General features: G+C 41.7%; 1 protein-coding gene across 1 annotated transcript; it reads right to left on the bottom strand.

Moving 5' to 3' along the window:
• Nucleotides 1-7,788: 7,788 nt before the first annotated feature.
• On the bottom strand, nucleotides 7,789-16,793 carry olfcs1 (olfactory receptor C family, s1; the record flags this gene model as incomplete). Its single annotated transcript, XM_079621394.1, has 6 exons — nucleotides 7,789-8,684; nucleotides 13,631-13,754; nucleotides 14,644-14,874; nucleotides 14,996-15,814; nucleotides 15,949-16,240; nucleotides 16,621-16,793. The coding sequence occupies 6 exons, from the start codon at nucleotides 16,791-16,793 to the stop codon at nucleotides 7,789-7,791; spliced, it is 2,535 nt and encodes an 844-aa protein (XP_079477520.1).
• Between the last annotated feature and the right edge of the window lie 3,108 nt (nucleotides 16,794-19,901).

Raw genomic sequence — 19,901 nt, 5'->3', positions numbered from 1 at the left:
TCGGCATACTCCAGGTCAGTCAGGTGGTAACTGCCGAAGGACACTCTGGGGACCCGCTCACAAACCCTGGACATCAGATGGTCAATGGTGCAGTTGAAGAGGTCAGGAGCAGCCGTGCAGCCCTGGCGAACGCCACTGGAGATGGGAAACCAGTCTGAGTCTCTTCCGTTGATGCGGACACAGCCCTGAGCGTTGCTATAAAGAAACTTAAAGTCGGCATGAAATCAAAATTGACCCTATTTACTTTGTTAGCGGATATTACTAGTCTTGTGGTGAACAATTCATCCGTGCAAGTTAATACACGGAAAAAAATTGTTTGCCGAAGTTATCTTTAATCAAAGTCTGAAAAGTTACTTCCGGGTCTGGAATAGTTCTTTTTCTGATGACATAGGCTTGACGGAGGAAAGAAGGGTAATACCTCTGTGGTTGCCGCAGACTAGCCTGTCACCCTTACGTTTCCAGAAGGGCAAGATGACTCCTCTGGTCCAGTCGCTGGGAAGCCTCTCTGTCTCCCACACATTATTGAATATGTGGGTAAGCCACTCGACGATGCTTTCACTGCCTGATTTGAGCATCTCAGCGGTTATTGCACATATGCCGGGGGCTTTCCTGTTGTTAATTTTTTCCAGAGCGGCTCTGACTTCCTCGGGTGTGACTGGGTCAGTACTGCAGACAGCACTAGGGGCTGCAGCGTTAGCGGCCGATGAGATGGCGGGATCAGCCACGGAGGTACCTTGCTGCAGAAGGAGGCTGAAGTGCTCTTTCCAGCGTTCAAGGCAGTTTGCTTCAGTTGCTATGCAGTTGCCATCAGAATCTTTCACCAGGGCTGTCTTGATGCGTGGGCCATTATGGGCTTGGGGCAGCAGACTAAAGACACGGCTCATATTGTTGTTATTGGCCGCGGACTCTAGATGTTTAGCTTCTGCTTGCCAGAACTTCTCCCTATCCTCGGCTATAGCCACATTCCGCTGGCGGTTCAGTCTTCTTCGATATCCAAGGCTTTTTTGGGGAAGGTCGAAAGCATCCGAAGACATTGTGAGCTGACTGGATGACACTTTCAGTCACTTGTCTGCCAGTCGTCCACCTTGTCGGTAGCCAGGTTATCAAAGGTGCGGCGGATGGCACAACTGAAGTCTGTAGCGATGTTTGGATCACTGAGTAGGGAGGTGTCCAGGCGAGTCTGAGTCTTGGTGTTCTGGTTGGCTCGCAGCTTTAACATGAGCTTGGCCACCAGCAGGTGATGGTCTATGTTGCCAAGCTCTGCTCCTCGGTACACACGGCAGTTGGTGACAAACGACTTCCAGCGGCGAGAGATGAGGATATGGTCCAGCGCTTTCCTGGTTCCGCCATCTGGGCTGTACCATGTCCAGTGATGGATAAGCTTCCGGGGAAACCAGGTATCAGCAACGCAGAGGTTGCTGTGGTGGCAGAGAAGGAGTAGGTGGTTACCGTTGTCGTTTGTGGACCTGTCAGCAAAGGTTGTGCCGACAGGTGAGCCTGTGGACCGATCACTGCTAGACAGAGTGGCGTTGGCATCAGTGAGGATGATGGTGATGTCGTGTGGTGAGGCTTGGCCAACAGCCTGATGGAGTTGGTCAAAGAAGGCATCCTTCGCATCCTCATCAGCGAGTGGCAAGTGCCACGCCATAAAGGCCAATGGTCGCCTGCTGTTGTTTCGCCATTGCCATGCCATCGAACTTCACAGAGCCCTACCAAGGAGATGTTATAGCGGCAGAGCTCTCGGGACAGCAAGGTGGCAGCTCCGGGGTGAAGGAGTGTCTGGACATTCCATGTGGCGACTCGGGTCCTGTGATGAAGGTTGATCCGTACTCGTTGGTCGGGGGCGGGCTGGGGTCCGTTACCGTGTTGGGCAGTCCAGCTACAATTTTTCTGATCGGTTTCGTAACAAAAGGGTTTCTCCTGGTTGGGTTGTTAGCCCTCTGCAGGATAGTCGGTTGGTGGGGCTGCCACCTCACAGCGTACCGACATGCTGGGGTCTTTGTTTGTCTGGAACCTACCCTGGCACTTCCACATCCTGCTCAGCTACTGTTCGGACGCTCTTGCTTACTGCTCCGCGCTTTGCTCTATCGCTTTTATATTTTTATATTTTATCTTCTTTTATCAACTAATTTTAACCTCAGCAAATCAGCACAGTGCTCAAACGCTTGGATTACTACAAAAAAGCTGAATTATTTTATTCGACCAGCCTCCCACTGAAAGCTTACATTCCGGGGAAGAGAAAACACAACTGCATAAGGATAAGAGAAAATGCCTCTTCTGGAATCTACTTGATGCAGTAACTGCCACAGACTTTTACAAAGGATTGCAGTTCTTGAAACATAGTTATTTGCGGGACTACCAAACCAGACGGAACACACAACAGAGCTCCGTCATGGACGCCCTCAGCATACAGCAGGTGAGCCCCATGAATCTACTGCTCCTCCACAGGCCATACTTAGTGTAGAGAAACAAGCCGATCGACTTACAAATCGATGGCACACACAGGGAGCAAGACCCAAAGGCACTCGAGACATCAGATTGTCACGAGTATCACATATTGCCGCAATAACATCCTCTACCCCAGATACGGCTCTAACAAGGATTGCAAACACTGGTCTCCTACCAGCGCCTATACATCTTGAGAACAGATTTGAAGTATTAATGAATGTAAATGAGGAATCTCCAAACGTGATGAATGTGATCGAACACAGACTGGATAAGCCAGTAGCTAACACTGATGCTAACTGGTCGAGCAGACAGCGGCACAGAGCTCAGAGCGCAGCCGAGCCCAGGACTCTGATAGTAGGTGACTCCATTATGAAATACATTAGTAGCAGGGATACAGCAACATACTGCCTTCCACAAGCAACAACTTCTGATGTAAACAGGGAACTTGAGAACATTCTGATGAAACATAAGACTGCAAATCGACTCATCATTCATGTGGGGAAAAATGATATTCATAAAGAGCAGTCAGAACTCCTTAAGAAGGATTTCAATGAACTTTTTGAAACACTTAAAAGACTGAAAGTACAAACATTCATCAGTGGACCACTACCAGCAAGAGGAACAAAGAGGTTTTCACGTTGCTTGGGCTTAATACATGGCTCCAAAAAACCTGCAATATAAAAGGAGTGAACTTCATTGACAACTTACAATCTTTTCTGGAGTCAGAGGCAACTGTTCCAACAGGACAGACACCACCCAAACAAACTTGGTTCAAGAGTGCTAAAGGTCAATATCTACTTCTCCCTCAATCATCCTTCTGATATGTGTGCCAATCCATTCAACCTGAATGGCACACACACACCTGGACACAGTATGAATGACCACAGGACTTCACTCCAGCACCTGAATGGACATGCGGTTGACACGTCACACAAGGACAATGATAACACCACTCAGCCACAACAACTTCTGCTCACGGACACAATCTCAGCTGAGCCCTGCCCACAGAGCTCACCACAGACAGACTGTGACATACTAGAACTGCTCCAAGATTCAGCACCCAAGGACGACTTCCTGGAAAACAGCCAGGGAAACCAGGACAGCATATTACAGTCTCCGATAACACCAGAGACCCTCTCACCAGACACGCCATCTCTATCTCCAGCATCTCCACTTCTGTGCTTCTCAGAGAGAATGGAAAAACTGGTGTACGCTGGAACCAAACTATCCCACTCTTTTGCAAGCCCCCAGATATCAACCAAAAAACGGCAGGCCCCACATCCACCAAAGCCTGCTGGCCCCGCTCGCCCTCCCCCTCCTCCTGCAAGAGTTCTTCGGGCTCTGCCACAATGACAGGGCTCACACCCTCCTCCTCCGGCTCGAGGTGAACTAAAAACAACTGATACCAGCTCTCAGTGATATGTGTCGGGTCCCCGCTATGATAACAGTAACTTTCTCAAATGTTTACAGAACAAGCGGGAACCCAGTGTGCCTGTATCTTTCTCTATTGCTGTTCGATTACATGATATAAAGTCTAAGGCCTTCAAATGCCGTACAGCAAACCCATCTAATCTGGTGCCTATTACATGCCAAACTAAAACTGCTGTGGGGACAAAAAGTAAGACTGTGAAGTTAGCACTCTTAAACATCTGCTCACTTAAAAATAAATCACTTCTAGTCAATGACTTAATAACCACATGCAACCTGGATTTTATGTTTCTAAATGAAACTTGGCTAGAAGACAACTGCAGTGCAACTGTCCTCAATGAAACATCCCCTCCTAACTTTACTTTTATGAGTGTCTGCAGAGCGGGTAGGAGAGGTGGGGGAGTAGCTGCTCTTTTTAAAGATGTCTATCAATGTAAGCAAATATCATTTGGTAATTACCCGTCTTTCGAATATCTGGGTATTGTGTTAAAAGGTGCTCGACGCATTTTACTAATCATTGTTTACAGGCCTCCAAAATACTCATCAGCCTTTGCTGAGGAGTTTACAGAACTGCTATCAACGATTTACTCAGAGTTTGACTGTTTTGCTATTGCCGGAGATTTCAACATTCACATAGATAATGCAGAAAACAATATGGCAAAAGAAATCAAAACTGTTTTAAAAACTTTTGATCTGACTCAGCATGTACATGGACCGACACACAATCGTGGACACACTCTAGATTTACTTATCAGTAAGGGTCTAAACATTTCATCGATTGTTATTAAGGATGTAGCACTGTCTGATCATTTCTGTATTTTCTTTGATATATTGATCTCTCCTGCCATTGAAGCTAGATCTATGTCTGTCAAGAAGAGATGCTTAAATGAGAACACTAGTGTACTATTTATGAAGGCTATATCTTTAACACCAAGCATATCTGCTGACTCTGTTGATTTTCTCCTTGATTCTTTTAACTCAAAAGTTAAAAGTGTAATTGATGATATTGCTCCTGTGAAAGTCAGGAAGAGTGGTAGACAAAAAGCACCCTGGAGAAACTCAACAGCAGTGCAAAATATGAAAAGACAATGCAGAAAAGCAGAGCGCATGTGGCGGAAGACAAAACTTGTAGTCCATTATAACATCTACAAAGACACCATCCATGCTTTCAATATGGAATTAGGCAAAGCTAGACAGACTTTCTTCTCAAATATTATTAACAGCAACTTAAACAACACACGCACTCTTTTTGCTACTGTAGAGAGACTGACAAACCCCCGAGCCAGATTCCCAGTGAAATGCTCTCAGACAGCAAGTGCAGTGAGTTTGCTTCTTTCTTCTCTGAGAAAATCAATAATATCAGAAAGGTGATCAGCACATCCTTGAGTTTCACTGGGATCAGACAGATCAGACCACAACCTGAGAAAGTAGTTACTATGTCTGATTTCAAAGAAATTGATGGCAACATTTTGGAAGAAACCGTACAGCACCTTAAAACATCAACCTGCGCCCTTGACGCTCTTCCCACATCTTTCTTCAAAAGTGTGTTAAACAGCTTAGAAGCAGATCTCCTAGAAGTGGTAAATGCCTCACTTCTCTCTGGGAGTTTTCCAAACTCCCTGAAAACTGCAGTTGTCAAACCCCTCCTGAAAAAGAGCAATCTGGATAAGACTATATTAAGCAATTATAGACCGATCTCAAATCTTCCTTTCATTGGCAAGATCATTGAAAAAGTTGTTTTCAATCAGCTGAACAAATTCTTAAGCTCAAACGGATACTTTGACAATTTTCAATCTGGTTTCCGATCGCATCACAGCGACAGCGCTCATAAAGATAATTAACGATATTCGCTTAAATACTGATACAGGCAAATTATCAGTGCTGGTACTACTCGACCTCAGTGCTGCTTTTGACACTGTCGATCACAACATACTTCTTGACAGGCTGGAAAACTGGGTGGGGCTTTCTGGGATAGTCCTAAAATGGTTTAGGTCATACTTAGAAGCGAGAGGTTATTATGTGAGTATAGGAGACCATAAGTCTGAGTGGACATCCATGACATGCGGAGTTCCTCAAGGCTCAATTCTTGCGCCACTCCTATTCAACCTGTACATGCTCCCAATGAGCCAAATAATGAGAAAGAACCAAATTGCTTACCACAGCTATGCAGACTACACACAGATCTACTTAGCCCTATCGCCTAACGATTACAGCCCCATTGACTCCCTGTTCCAATGCATTGATGAAGTAAACAGTTGGATGTGCCAAAACTTTCTTCAGTTAAACAAAGACAAAACTGAAGTCATTGCGTTTGGAAACAAAGATGAAGTTCTCAAGGTGAACGCATACCTTCACTCTAGAGGTCAAACAACTAAAAATCAAGTCAGGAATCTTGGTGTGTCTCTAGAGTTAGACCTTAGCTTCAGTAGTCATGTCAAATCAATAACTAAATCGGCATACTATCATCTGAAAAATAATGCAAGAATTAGAGGCTTTGTTTCCAGTCAGGACTTAGAAAAACTTGTGCATGCTTTCATCACCAGCAGGGTGGATTACTGTAATGGACTCCTTACTGGCCTTCCCAAAAAGACCATAAGACAGTTGCAGCTCATACAGAACGCTGCTGCCAGGATCCTGAGCAGAACCAGAAAATATGAACATATCACACCAGTCCTCAGGTCTTTACACTGGCTCCCAGTTACATTTAGGATTGATTTTAAAGTATTATTAATGGTATATAAATCATTTAATGGCCTAGGTCCTCAATACATTGCAGATATGCTCACTGAATATAAACCCAACAGATCACTCAGATCATTAGGATCACATCAACTAGAAATACCAAGGGTTCACTCAAAGCAAGGAGAGTCCGCTTTTAGCTATTATGCCAGCCGCAGCTGGAACCAGCTTCCAGAAGAGATCAGGTGTGCTCCTACAGTAGCCACATTCAAATCCAGACTCAAAACACATCTGTTTAGCTTAGCATTTACTGAATGAGCACTGTGCCACTGTGCGTCCGACTGTTTGCACTGTATTTTATTTAATTTTTTATTCTAAACTGTTTTAATTATTCTCATTTATTTTGATTATTTTAATTTCTTCTATGTAAAGCACTTTGAATTACCATTGTGTATGAAATGTGCTATATAAATAAACTTGCCTTGCCTTGCCTTGCCTACCCTGGAGACCGGCCCGCCTAGGGTGACCCTACCAGGAGCGAGTTCCCGACGGTATCGCTCTCCAGGGTCACTGGAACACGCAAGCCCCCTCGCCACATCAAGGCCAGACCCGAGAGGGAGAACAACATATAACAACTCTTTAATTAACAACTTGTTATAAAGTTAGGATTATAGGCTTATGGTTTGCTGCTTGTAACTATTTACCGTTATTACTAGTACATGTAACATATGTAACAAGGACACTAAAATAAATTCTGTCATCATTAATCACCCTCATGGTTTCAAACATGTTTGAAAATTTCTTATTTTGCTTTCTACAGAAGAAAGGCACATACATGTTTGTAAGGACATGGGGGTGATTCAGTTATGACAGAAATTTTTATAAACTCTCCCTTTAACATTAGCACTTCACCTTGCTCTCTCGCACACATTGTCTGGGTTTTGGGTTTGGGTGAGTGTAGAGAAGGGAAACAGTTTATGAGCCCATGAAACCTTGTATCCTGCTATGTTTTTCTTAATTCTACATTGTGTTGGTGAAGCAAATGGAAAGTCTTTTTTTTCCTGTTTATTCAAATCATATTGTTTACTGAGACAATACATTGAAATACACATATACAAACCAAACACCTATAACATTTAGAGAATAATGCTTTATTAAACTAAATGCAGATTTTGTTATTGTTATTGTGATAATAAATGTTGCCTTCTCACAAAAGTCTCTAATTTGTAAAACTTATCTTGCCATCATATTCTTTTTTGTATTTTTCTCAGGTTTAAGCAGAATGATGTAACATTTTGGGGTGAATATACACAACAACAGGCCGTAACTGGAAGCCAAAATGGCAAAAATCTCCACAGCCACAGTGTACTTCCCCGGTGAGCTAACGTACGCCGGCACAAATGCAATCCACACAGCACAGAAGATCAGCATGCTGAAAGTAATGAATTTAGCCTCATTGAAATTGTCTGGAAGCTTTCGAGCAAAGAAGGCCAGCAGGAAGCAGACCACTGCTAACAGACCAATGTAGCCCAGGACCAGTACAAACCCCATAACAGATCCCACTGTGCACTGTAGGATCACTCGAGCGCCAAGCTCACCTGCACTCTCTGTGGGTAGAGGGGGAGCCAGCAGCAGCCACAGAAGACATATGACAACCTGAACCAGCGTGCAAAGGAAGATGCCTGCCCTCTGCTGGATGGGCCCAAAGTACTGCATCAGGTTAGGTCCAGGCAGAGTGGCTCGAAAAGCCACCAGCACCACCACAGTCTTACTAAGGACACAGGCAATGCAGATCACAAAGCTCACTCCAAACAGGGTGTGACGTAGCATACAGTTCCACGGCGCAGGCCGACCAATGAAAACTAGGGCGCACAGGAAGCAGAGGGTGAGCGACAACAATAGCAGGAAGCTCAGCTCAGAATTGTTGGCCCGCACAAGGGGTGTGTAACGATGACGGAAAAAGGCAGCCAGAACAGTTGTGGTCAGTGTCGCCCCAGTGACAGATAAGACTGTCAGGACAATTCCCATGGTATCTTGCAAGGACAGAAACTCCACAACCTTTGGGATGCACCTTGTTCTTTCAGTGTTTGACCAGAACTGCTCAGGGCATCTTGTACACTCTGTAGAGTCTATAGAACATTATTATACAGATGAAGACATGGCACATTACGTGGCCTTACATTTAATAAACCAGAATTTCTCAACTGGTGAATCATAACCCATAACGGCAATATTGCCATTATTTAGAAACTGAATGTTTTTACATACAGGTGAAACTCGAAAAATTTGAATATTGTGCAAAAGTTCATTTATTTCAGTAATTAAATTTAAAAGGTGAAACTAATATATTATATAGACTCATTAACCCTTTAGAACCTGAAGCTAAAATGGGTGTTTTTCACATATTTACATTTTTTGCCCAAATATTCATGTGCAAGGTGTCATCTTTTTCAGAAAAAGAGTAGCTTTCAACAAATGACAGTTTTTGACCATTATTGTGTGTGGTGAGTTTGTAAATAGAATTTAAATAGACAAAATTTAAAAATACATTTTCAGATTTTTCTTTAGAAAAAGAAAAATCACGAACGAAAGAAACTAACACTTTAAAGTTAAAAAATGAAGTATAATACAACTATACAAGTCTTTTTTGACATTAGGTTGCACAGTTTTCATTTAGGACACTTTTTTTTCATACACGCACACATACAGATGCGTCCATTCATATTAGGCACGCACACATACACAGGCATACACCACATGTAAAGATACGTGAAAAAGCAACGGCCATCCGCCTCCCAAGTTTCATTAAAACTTGTCACTTTTAATGTCACTTGCGTCACATACAGATAAGCACTAGCAGACAGAGAGCGCGCGGCCGGAGTAGCTCTCCTGCTCCAAGTCTAAGGCTGTGTGTCCACCAAAGCGTTTTTTCATGCGGGAGGCATGTTTTTTTCAATTGTTTTCAATGGGAGCACCGTGTTTTTAAAACGCCAGGAGCGTAACGCGCTCATCACTGTCACTTTTTACCCAACCGGGACTAATACCACACCGACCAACGGATATTCTGTGTCATAGCACTGAAGCGTCTCATCTGAAAAAAAAACTGCGCTGCGAAAACGCTCTCAAGAGGCACGCCGCTAGGCGTTTTCAGCAGAGCGCCTAGCGTTTTCAGCTGGCTAAAAACGCTTTGGTGGACACTAGGGCTGGGCGATATGGCGAAAAAAAAATATCACGATATTTTTTTTTATATCAGTCGATATCGATAATTATCGATAAATGTCAAATCTTTATTTATTTCAAGTTTAAAGACAGATTTGTACTCCTAAGTGAAAGCTGTAGAAACCAGAGCGTTGTGTTTTTAAACTACTCTTTATTGTCAGAACATATCATGACAAACACTTGCCAAACAGGTGAACATTTCACAAATCCGAGGTAGAACATTCAAATATTTGACATTTTTCCTTAACAAAATAAATATCTTTATTTCAGTAGTATTAGCTTGAGTTAGGATGCAGATTTACTTTATACAATTTATGTTCATTAACAAAAACAGTAACATCTGTTAAAAAAAAGTAACATTATTTTTATTTGGTAAAATGTAATATTCTTTAGTTTTATTAAAATTAACCATTGGTCATCCAGCATCATGCATTTAGATCATGATAACCACAGATACAATGTAACTTTATGGTTTCTATGGTATTTATGAAACCCAGTAGCCTAAATACATTATTAAAAACTGTAATTATATTCCATTAGTCCTTTAATACATTGTCTACATTAATTCAATTCAATATATATATATATCCCACATTTCATGGTGCAGTTAATATTAACTTACTAGGCTAACGTTACAGTAAGTCCGTGGTAAATGATGGGAATGTGTAGACGGAGAAGCTTCTGACTGTATCGTTGCGCACAGTGCTTCTCCTGTTCGTCAGCGCGGTCTCATCTGCCTTTAAACTGGTTTAAATCACGGAGACATTTGTGTACCTCGCTGAATTCAAGCGCTCTCACTGGATCTCTTGTCCGAGACCGATCAGAGTAAACGCGTCTGCTCGAGTGAGCTGAGGTCGCGCTGCCGTTTGGACTTTGAGCCGAGCGGATAAACGGTCCGTGTGGCGCGCGCGGTTCAAATGAGATTCGTTCCGCTTTTGGCGCAAAAACATTATCGAACATTTATCGAACTCTTGATATCGTTTTATCGAGAAAAATTATATCGCGATAATTATCGTTATCGTTTTATCGCCCAGCCCTAGTGGACACACGGCCTCCGTGCTGCGCATCCTGCCCCTGACAAGCATCAAAAGTCCAGTCATCACCGGATGACAGGTTTTGACCCAGCTTGGCTGTCAGAGGGGAAATACTCCCCTTGGCTGTACAAGACTGATCTTGGTAAGTAACTAAACACATACATAAATAAATGTGACCGATCACGGAAAGTAGGGACACAAGTCGGCAGCACAACTTTCGAGCAAAATGAGAAAGAAGCAGGTTTTTTTTCAAAATTGGTGATTTTCGCTTTTTTGCAGAATCTGTTAGTTGAGCAGTATTGGTATATTTAAAAGCATACATTTTGAGGTTGAAATCGGCTTGTTTTTCGGAGATTCTAGCATGCAATAGGGGCGTGTCATTGTCTGTGTGTATTTCCATACTGGATAAGCCGGCTTTTGTTTCTTTTGTTATTGCCCCCGCCCTCCAAGGGAACAGCGTGGTAGGGCTGGGCGATATATCGATATAAAAACTATATCAATATATATTTAAATGGGATATGGAATTAGACCATATCACATATATCGATATAGTTCAAATTTGCGCTGTGATCCTTGCTACAAGCAAGCTGCTGACTGCTTTTGAAGCAGTCTGCGTCTCAACAGCCAAACAACAGTACAACGCGACAAATACTCACATTAAATGTTTACGCAGAGGAACAGGACACTGCTGTTCTCAAAAGTTCATTATTTGCATGTGCTTTAAAGCCTTGCCGGTTAAACATGTCATTCGCTGCTGATGCGCTGTTCCAACATGCGCTTATCTGAGCGCAAACACCCGACGCGCAAATGAACACAAAAGAAGATATTTTGAAGAATGTGGGTAACCAGACAGTTGCTGGTCCCCATAGGAAATAAATATAGAAGTCACTGGGGTACATCAACATTCGTTTGGTTACCCACATTCTTCCAAATAACTTCAACAGAAGAAAAAAACTTATTCAGGTTTAAAATAACTTGAGAGAGTAAATGATAACAATTAAAAATTTGGGGAGAACTATCCATTTAATGTTAATAAAACAAAACACAGAAGAAATCACACACTGCTCTTGACTGAGAACTTTAATAGTAACTTTAATAAGAATCAATGTATAATTTATACAGTGAAGTCCATATTTGGCTTTGACTTTGACTGAACATTTGCTCTCACTTTGCGGAAAAAATATCGGGATATATATCGTATATCGATATTCAGCCTAAATATATCGGGATATGACTTTTGGTCCATATCGCCCAGCCCTACAGTGTGGCTACTTATTATGCAGCGCTCTAGCCGGCTCTATCTGATATCAAAAGAGTTGTCTATACAGTTTTATCGGTAGATGCTAAGATACATTTATTTATATATTACCTGTTTGCAAACTACTTTTTTTTTTTTTTTTTTGATGGCACATTTTCCTGACCTTTTTGCTCCCCCCTGTGCTTTACAGCTTTACAGCTTTACAGCTGTAAATGAGATGTAAATGAGCCCTATTGTCACTCCCAGCAGCAGAGAGAGGTGAGAACTGCACAATCTAGACCGTTTTCTCCACTTTGACCTTTTTTGAGTGCCTACATTCAAATGGCCACAACTTCTCCAAATATTATCAGATTTCCATGTGTTACACATAGTTGGACTTGTGTCCCTACTTTCCGTGATCGGTCACAAATGTGACAGCAGGGTTCTCGTCTAACACATGACGTACCAATTACTTACGGCCTAACTTATTCATAAAATACTGTGGTAATTACATGACGGGTAACTGAAACCTGTAATTTTATTACCGGTAACAATACAATTTGTATTAATTAATTACATGCCGCTTACTATTTACATATGTGTGTTTAAAATGTTTTTAGTCAGGACATTGTAAATCTGCTGATTAAATAAGACAAGAGATATTTAATACGCTATGCAGGCCGCTCTGTGTTGTATGTGAATGTCCTGTGCTTGGATGACGTTCAGAACAGCGCGTGTTCACAGCAGTGCTGCGTCTGACAGGATTATTCTCTCCAATAAAGGCATCATAGAAAAAAAAAACTTCTCACAAAAAAGCCCAATTAAAATGTGTTTATCATATAAATGTGAACAATGAATGAGCAATATATTTGTTAGTATTTATACATCTTTTTTTAGTTGTTAGTTAAAAAATAAAACTATTTAAGCTCTGGTCCATTCATATGAACAAATACTTCTATACATTTAACAAAGGTTATTTGCAAAAGTCAATTTTAAAAAGATTTAAATACGTTTATTTAACCAACCAAACTACCGAAGAAGATTGTGGCAGATCCCTCCCACCCTGGTTACTCCTTGTTCCAGCTACTTCCCTCTGGCAGAAGGCTGCGGGCTGTTAGGACCTCACGCCAGTAACTTTTAACCATGCCATATAAACTCTTAGCTCAATATTTGCACTTTTGCATATTTGCACCATTGCATTAAAAGGTATTCGATGAGTATTTTTCATGCTCTTATATCCTGTATCTTATATGTTGTATGGTATGTGTATGCACCTTCCTGCCAAAGTAAATTCCTTGTCTGTTCAAACGTTCATGGCGAATAAACCCCCCATTCTGATTCTGATCATTTTGGGCTTACAGCTTATGAAAACACCAAATTCAAAATTAGAATATTGTAAAAAGGTTTTCATAGCTGTAAGCCATAATCATCAAAATTATAACAAAAAAAGGCTTGAAATATTTCACTTTGCATGTAATGAGTCTATATAATATATTAGTTTCACCTTTCAAGTTGAATTACTGAAATAAATGAACTTTTGCACGATATTCAAATTTTTCGAGTTTCACCTGTATGTTAATAATACCTGTCTCATTGCTGATTTCCCCTGCTGCACAAGAGAGGCAGTCAAAACAGCAGATGGGTTTTCCTTTTTGTACAGCCTTTCTAGTGCCCGGAGGACAGCTCACACTGCACACTGACACAGGAACCTGAATGATAGAGGAAGAAACTTCATCAGACTCACAGCAGCCCTCTAACAATACTATATCTGTCACATTAGCACAACAAGCACATAAAGAACAGCAAAAATATTTTTTTCACACATATGCAATACACGTAATCATAGACTCATTCCCATAGCATATCTCTCCTTTCACACCAGAGGTCTGTCCATTAAAGGAATATGTCCCTTACATAAAGAATACTGGGTACATGCACAAAAACGAACACATTCATGAAATTACAGAATACAGTAATTAGGCTCATTGCTCATGATAATAAGCATATGCACCTCATACATAATACCAACACACAACACCACACACAGACTGTTTTCATTTGGGAGGAGATGTCTGCCATTGAAAATATGTTCTTTTGTTTATTAACTGCTGATTTGTTTACCCATTTTTCTCAACATTGCAAAAGAGTCATGCAAAACAAAACAATAATAACAAAGCAACAGTGGTCTTTCCTTCTAACATTTCACACACAAAAAATATCTAAAATATTAATAAACACACAGCCAACACACACTTTCTTTTCTCTATTTGTATTTGTATCTCCTAAGCCACAAACTTTATTTGCATAGATAACAGAATATCAAACCAAAATGCTAAACCTATGCTCAATTAATACATAAATAAATAATAATAAATAATTATTTGTCATAATTTTGAATATTTTGTCTATTGTTTCATATTTTACAATAACTGTCTTTTACTGCTTGACAATCTGATTGTGTAATAAAACAAATGTCACTTGACTTTTTTGTTATTCAATATACTATTTATACAGTATGGCTTAAGTGTCCAAATACTTTTTGGGGCCAGCCCACTGTATTTGAAGAAAAAGACAGAACCAAAGTCACAGGACTCTTACCTGGTCCGCCCAGCCCCCACCCCAAACCACTTTCTCCAGGTTTATGTTTAGCTCCTGGCCTGGTCCTTTGGCTGCATCAAACTGTCCAACCTGGACAAAATTCACTGCACCGCTTTCATCTACATACCAGTTCATAATGTCATAAGAGGCAGATGGCTCGCCGTTATCTTCAAAATAAACCAGCTCACCCACTGGTGTTGTGAAGTTTACTGCATTTAAGAAGTACAGAAGCTGTGAAAGGAAAATGTACAGTAATTTAAATTATTAATTAATTATTAAATATATAGCCTATATATAACAAATAATTTACAATTATTTAATGATGATTTAAATTTGTGTCTCTTGCCTGTACCTGTCTGGGCTTTATTTGAGTCACATCAGGACATTCTCCATCTTCAAACGGCCCTCTACCAGGCTGACATGCCATCATGTTGTGAATAGCATTGGCAATAGCATACACAGCTTTATACACATTGTATGTGACTCTCAGCTGTGAAACATCTGTGTAGATGTTACCACGTTTCTCTACATTCTCTGAGCCTGTGCACTTTGGTCTTTTAAATGAAGGTTGCCAGTCCTGTGCCAGCGAGCAACTAAATATTTCTTCCCATACATCTTTTACAAACGGTTCATTTGGCTGCTTCACAGGGCTCAGCTGGGCAAGATAAGCACCAAGACCCCAAATATCAGCTCGGCGCAGGGCAAAGCCAATGGTACCGGCTAGAAAAGGAATGCTTGCTGGGTCAGAGTACTGAATGGAGGTGCTCCAGGCCTCTGTGGCTATCCACTGCCTGTTTGTCACATTCTGCACCACCACTTCCTTGAACACAACTTCAAGGTCTGGGCCCATGGCAAATGTCACTACCACACGAGCCGTGGAACTCTGGATCCTCTCCACAGTCCGCCTGATCCTACTCTGGGAATGGGATTTAGGAATGACTTCCACATAGTCCACACACACGCCTGTACCTTCAAGCTCTTTCAAGAGCAGCTGCAAGCCACTTTTGCCATATTCATCATCCCCTGCGACCACCCCTACCCAGGTCCAGTCCAGCAGGCGTAGGAGACGGGCCATGGCCTTGGCCTGGAAGGCATCACTAGGAACAGTCCGCAGGAAAGAGTGAAATCTGTGACTGTCACTGAGACAAGCACAGGATGCAAAATAACTTACCTGAACAGAAAAAACACAGGACAAGAGTTGGGAGGAAAGGGAAGCATTTCACTGAATTTATGGCACAAAAATAATATAATAAGTAAAAAATTCTGCAAAATCTCAGCTGTAAAATGCAGCACATTTTATTATACCATGGGGATGTTAAACGCTCCCAGCGTGTCAGCCACCACTATTGAGGCAGAGGAACGAGCGTCACCGACAATGACAGGCACCATTGGATGTCCGTTGCACTCAGCGCTCGACACCGTCTCCTCCTGCCCTGTTACCAGAGCTAAAGCAGCACTCAGTGTTGTGCTCTCAGCTAGGCAGGTATCGGCTACCAGGTATCCCAAAGTAAAGTTTGGTAACAGAACAGGGTCCCGATTAATCTCCTCCACAGTGAAGATCATAGCTTTGAGCCAGCGGTATGAACGAAGGTCAACACTGAGGGGGGACATTTTTTTTTTAAAGTTTAATGTGATATTGCATTCAATGAGGATTTGTATAGATCTCACAGTTTGTTAATATATGATGAAATTAATATTCTTAACATTATGTTAAAATATACACTAAAAAGGTTTTGCCAAGCAACCAAATTTTTACCTCAAATTAACTGGTTTTCAAAATATAATTGAATCAACTGTACTGCATTAGATTGCACTAAAAATATACATGAATTCATTAAAAAAAAATAGTAATTGTTGCGTTGGAAATATTTTACTTTTAACAATGTATTACTGGCGAATTATAGTAAGCAAAAATGGTTAACAGTTGCTCTACAACTTTGCCTTTTAGTTAATTTTAAACACTCACATTATACTCACCCATGGCAGCGAGCACCATGCTGTATTTCAGTAAAAGCATGATCAGGCTCTGGTGATTCAACATGAACTGGAAACAGACCACCAATTATCACATCTCCCTCTCTATACAAGCTCTCTGAAACAAATTTGTCCTGCAGACTACATGACAGGCCTGCACCACAAACCCTGTCCATCTCAACTATGAATCTCACCAGCCACAACCACATAATCAATCCCATCACTTTACACAATCAACGATAGAGAGACTGCGTGCGTGCAGGTGAAGAGCAGGCTGACACGTTTTCTGCATAGGAATAAGGTTTGGATGATAACTCCCCTTTTGTAGACTTTAATTTGCCTGGGGAAAAAGACCATGCAACAGAAGAAGAAGAAAACAGGTGAGTGGGGGGTAATTGGTTGCAGAGAGTGATTTTGCTGGAGGATAAAAACTTCTAGAACTAATTTTAGAACTGATATTTTGAAGATGAGAGCATTAGAGCAAAGCAAGACATACACTTTAATATAAAAAAAGACAACAACAAAACATATGTTATGCTGATATAACATACAAACAACTATTATTTTGTGTTGTCATCCAACAGAATAATTTTGTTTGTGTGTATGTTCCACTGAGAATGCAGTTCAGCCTACAGGGAAAATTAAGGTAATTATAGCAAAATTAAGCAATCACTCATTATCATTCTGTTTTCTGGAGCTGTGTGAGAGTGATCTGCACACAAGTTTACTCAGAACGGTTGACATAATCTTTTATTTATTTTAAGATGCATTCACACATGCATGCATATTTCATGATTATTAATAGATCAGACATTTTAATAATTGCAGAAGTTGTCAAACATTTATTTATATAGCGCTTTTTTACAATACAGCTTTACAGAGATAACAGGAAAATAATGCAACAAAGTTTGTTTCCAAAAGGAAATAGTGTCACAGTCCTTGACCTAAGCGTACTTGTACTTACTATGAAACCGAAGAATGCTAGGATGAACATAGCTTCTAATGTATAGGCGGTGTTGATGGAGTGATGAGATGCATCTGGTGAATATATATCGATTGTGATTGGTTGTCTGGTATCTGGGCGCGTGGGGCGGGATCTTTGGATTGCCTTAAAGGTATAGCGGAGGATCTTTCCTAATTTTAGAAAAGACCCGCCCCCTCTCCAATTTTTTAAAAAATGCACGCGCAACACTCTATTTGCTCCCGAGAGGGAACGCTTACATTAACTTTTACTAGCAGTGATTTTAAATGGATTTCTCCAAATAGCATGCCAAACTTTACCTGTCGAGTAGAATCTTCGCAACTGCGGCATCAGTGGGAAGCCCAACCTGTGCTTCTAGCGCACGCCAGCGTGTGAAATATTCACCCAAAATCCCTCTGGTCTTGTTTCTATATTCTGCGGCCTTTCTCTTCTTATCATTATCACTGGGTTGGAGTGGGGTCTGCTTCTGGCGCCAGCATCCTGAATTTCTGTGAGGATTTGGGCTCTGATGTTGTTCGTCACTGGAGGAGGTTCTGTGGCTACTGCATTCGGAGGGGCTGGTTGAGGAGTGGCTGAGAAGAGAGAGAAAGGAGAACGCACTTCGAGAGGGTTAAAGGGAGGGAAAATCAGGGCTGTGGCCGTTTGCGGAGGCATCCTCGCGCGGAGATCGGCCCCCGGGTTAGTTGGAGGAGGAATAGGAAGAGCATAGTGTGGAAGGGGAAGGGGAAGGAAATGCGCCGGCGATTGACCGGCTAACGGAGGCATCCTCACGTTAGGGTAAGCACCTGACGCTTGGGAAGGAGGAAAACTGAAAGAAGTAGAAGGGAAGAAAAACGAGGTACCGCGATGGGAGGGGCTGAGGAGGGGAGTTGACCTGGAGCAGGTTGACGCCCTTCCGTGACTGGTTCTGGGGCGCGGCCCAGGCTAGCGGAAGGTCTGTGACGACGTGGCGCGGGGGCGGGGCCCGGCGCTGCAAGTGAGGAAGGAGATACTGCGGGACGAGCGATCGGGGCCCGGCGAGCCTTGCTCGTTCGAGCCGATGGGATTGGAGGCTGGAGGAGGAGGCTCAAAGTTGAGGATGGAGGCTCAAAGTTGTCGTTGGCTGCTGGAGAAGAAAGAGTCGCTGGATCTGTGTTTTGCGGTGGAGATGTCTCCGTGATGAAAGATTCATCGTCGGAGGGGAAGAGCTCTAACTCGGACATGACTGCACGAAGGCGGAGTCTAATGCTGAGAAATTAGTCATGAGACAGGAGGTAAGGGAAGGCTTTATTTATACTGGCTCCTTCTTGTGCTGATTGGATGATTACCTGAACATGCTCCTCCCGAACTTTGTTACATAAAACTTCATTTATCATACATCTACGTTTAAAAAGCTGAAGAAATAGCAGCACCCAATATACATTCATGTTAAAAGATCAAATTCTGTACACACCTTATTAATAGCAGATGAGCCCAGAATACGAACATTGCGTTTAATTGCACAATATAGGCTAAGCGTTTACCTCCCATAGAGAACCCTTATAATAAAGAAAAAGCTTGTCTTGGCTACTTCAGTGATAAAGATCTAATGCTGTACACACTTTATTAATAAACTATCCTACAGAAAAGCGACGAGCCCAGAATATGAACGCAATGCATTTAATTACACGTTAAGCGTTTAGAAACCCTTTATTATAAAGAAAATAAAGGTGGCTCTTAACGTGTCTTTCTATGGGAGGATTGCATTGTGGTGCAGCAAATCCTTTAAATGGTAGCCCATTGCAAAACAAAAACGAAAAATATAAGTAGCCAATAAAATAAACAAATTATTGTGGCATTAATTATCCCACAAACAATATTTATTTTAAAGCCTAAACGAATTCATTTAAAGAAAAACACCAGCGTTTATCTGTATAGGCAGTGTTTCAGCCGCCCTTTTCAAACTGGCGCAAAAAATCCAACAGAATTTGATTTTTTAAACATGAAGAGGATTTATCCGTCTGGCATGGCCGCTCGCTCTAACGTTAACCAAGTAAAATGTTTGCTATTATTAAGTGCATATCCGAGTGTTTGTGCGGAGTGTGGAGCGCGCACTGCATGACTTGGAGGCGCCGGTGCCATCACTCGCATTTTCCTATCAATAGTGGAAACAACTTAAAATACTCCATAATTTCTGGTCATACAGAAAAGAATAATACATCAGCCGTAACTACTTTTATTTGTGTAAACTCACAAGAACAAGAAAACGTTGTGCTTTTATAAAATAAAATAAAACTAACAGGGCCCGCTTTCATGATCTTTGTGAATTGGAGCACGTCTTAAA

Source organism: Phoxinus phoxinus (assembly GCF_949152265.1).
Source record: "Phoxinus phoxinus genome assembly, chromosome: 8".
Classification (NCBI taxonomy): Eukaryota; Metazoa; Chordata; class Actinopteri; order Cypriniformes; family Leuciscidae; genus Phoxinus; species Phoxinus phoxinus.
Note: the sequence above shows the minus strand (reverse complement) of the source record. Positions and strands in the feature narration are given on the sequence as shown.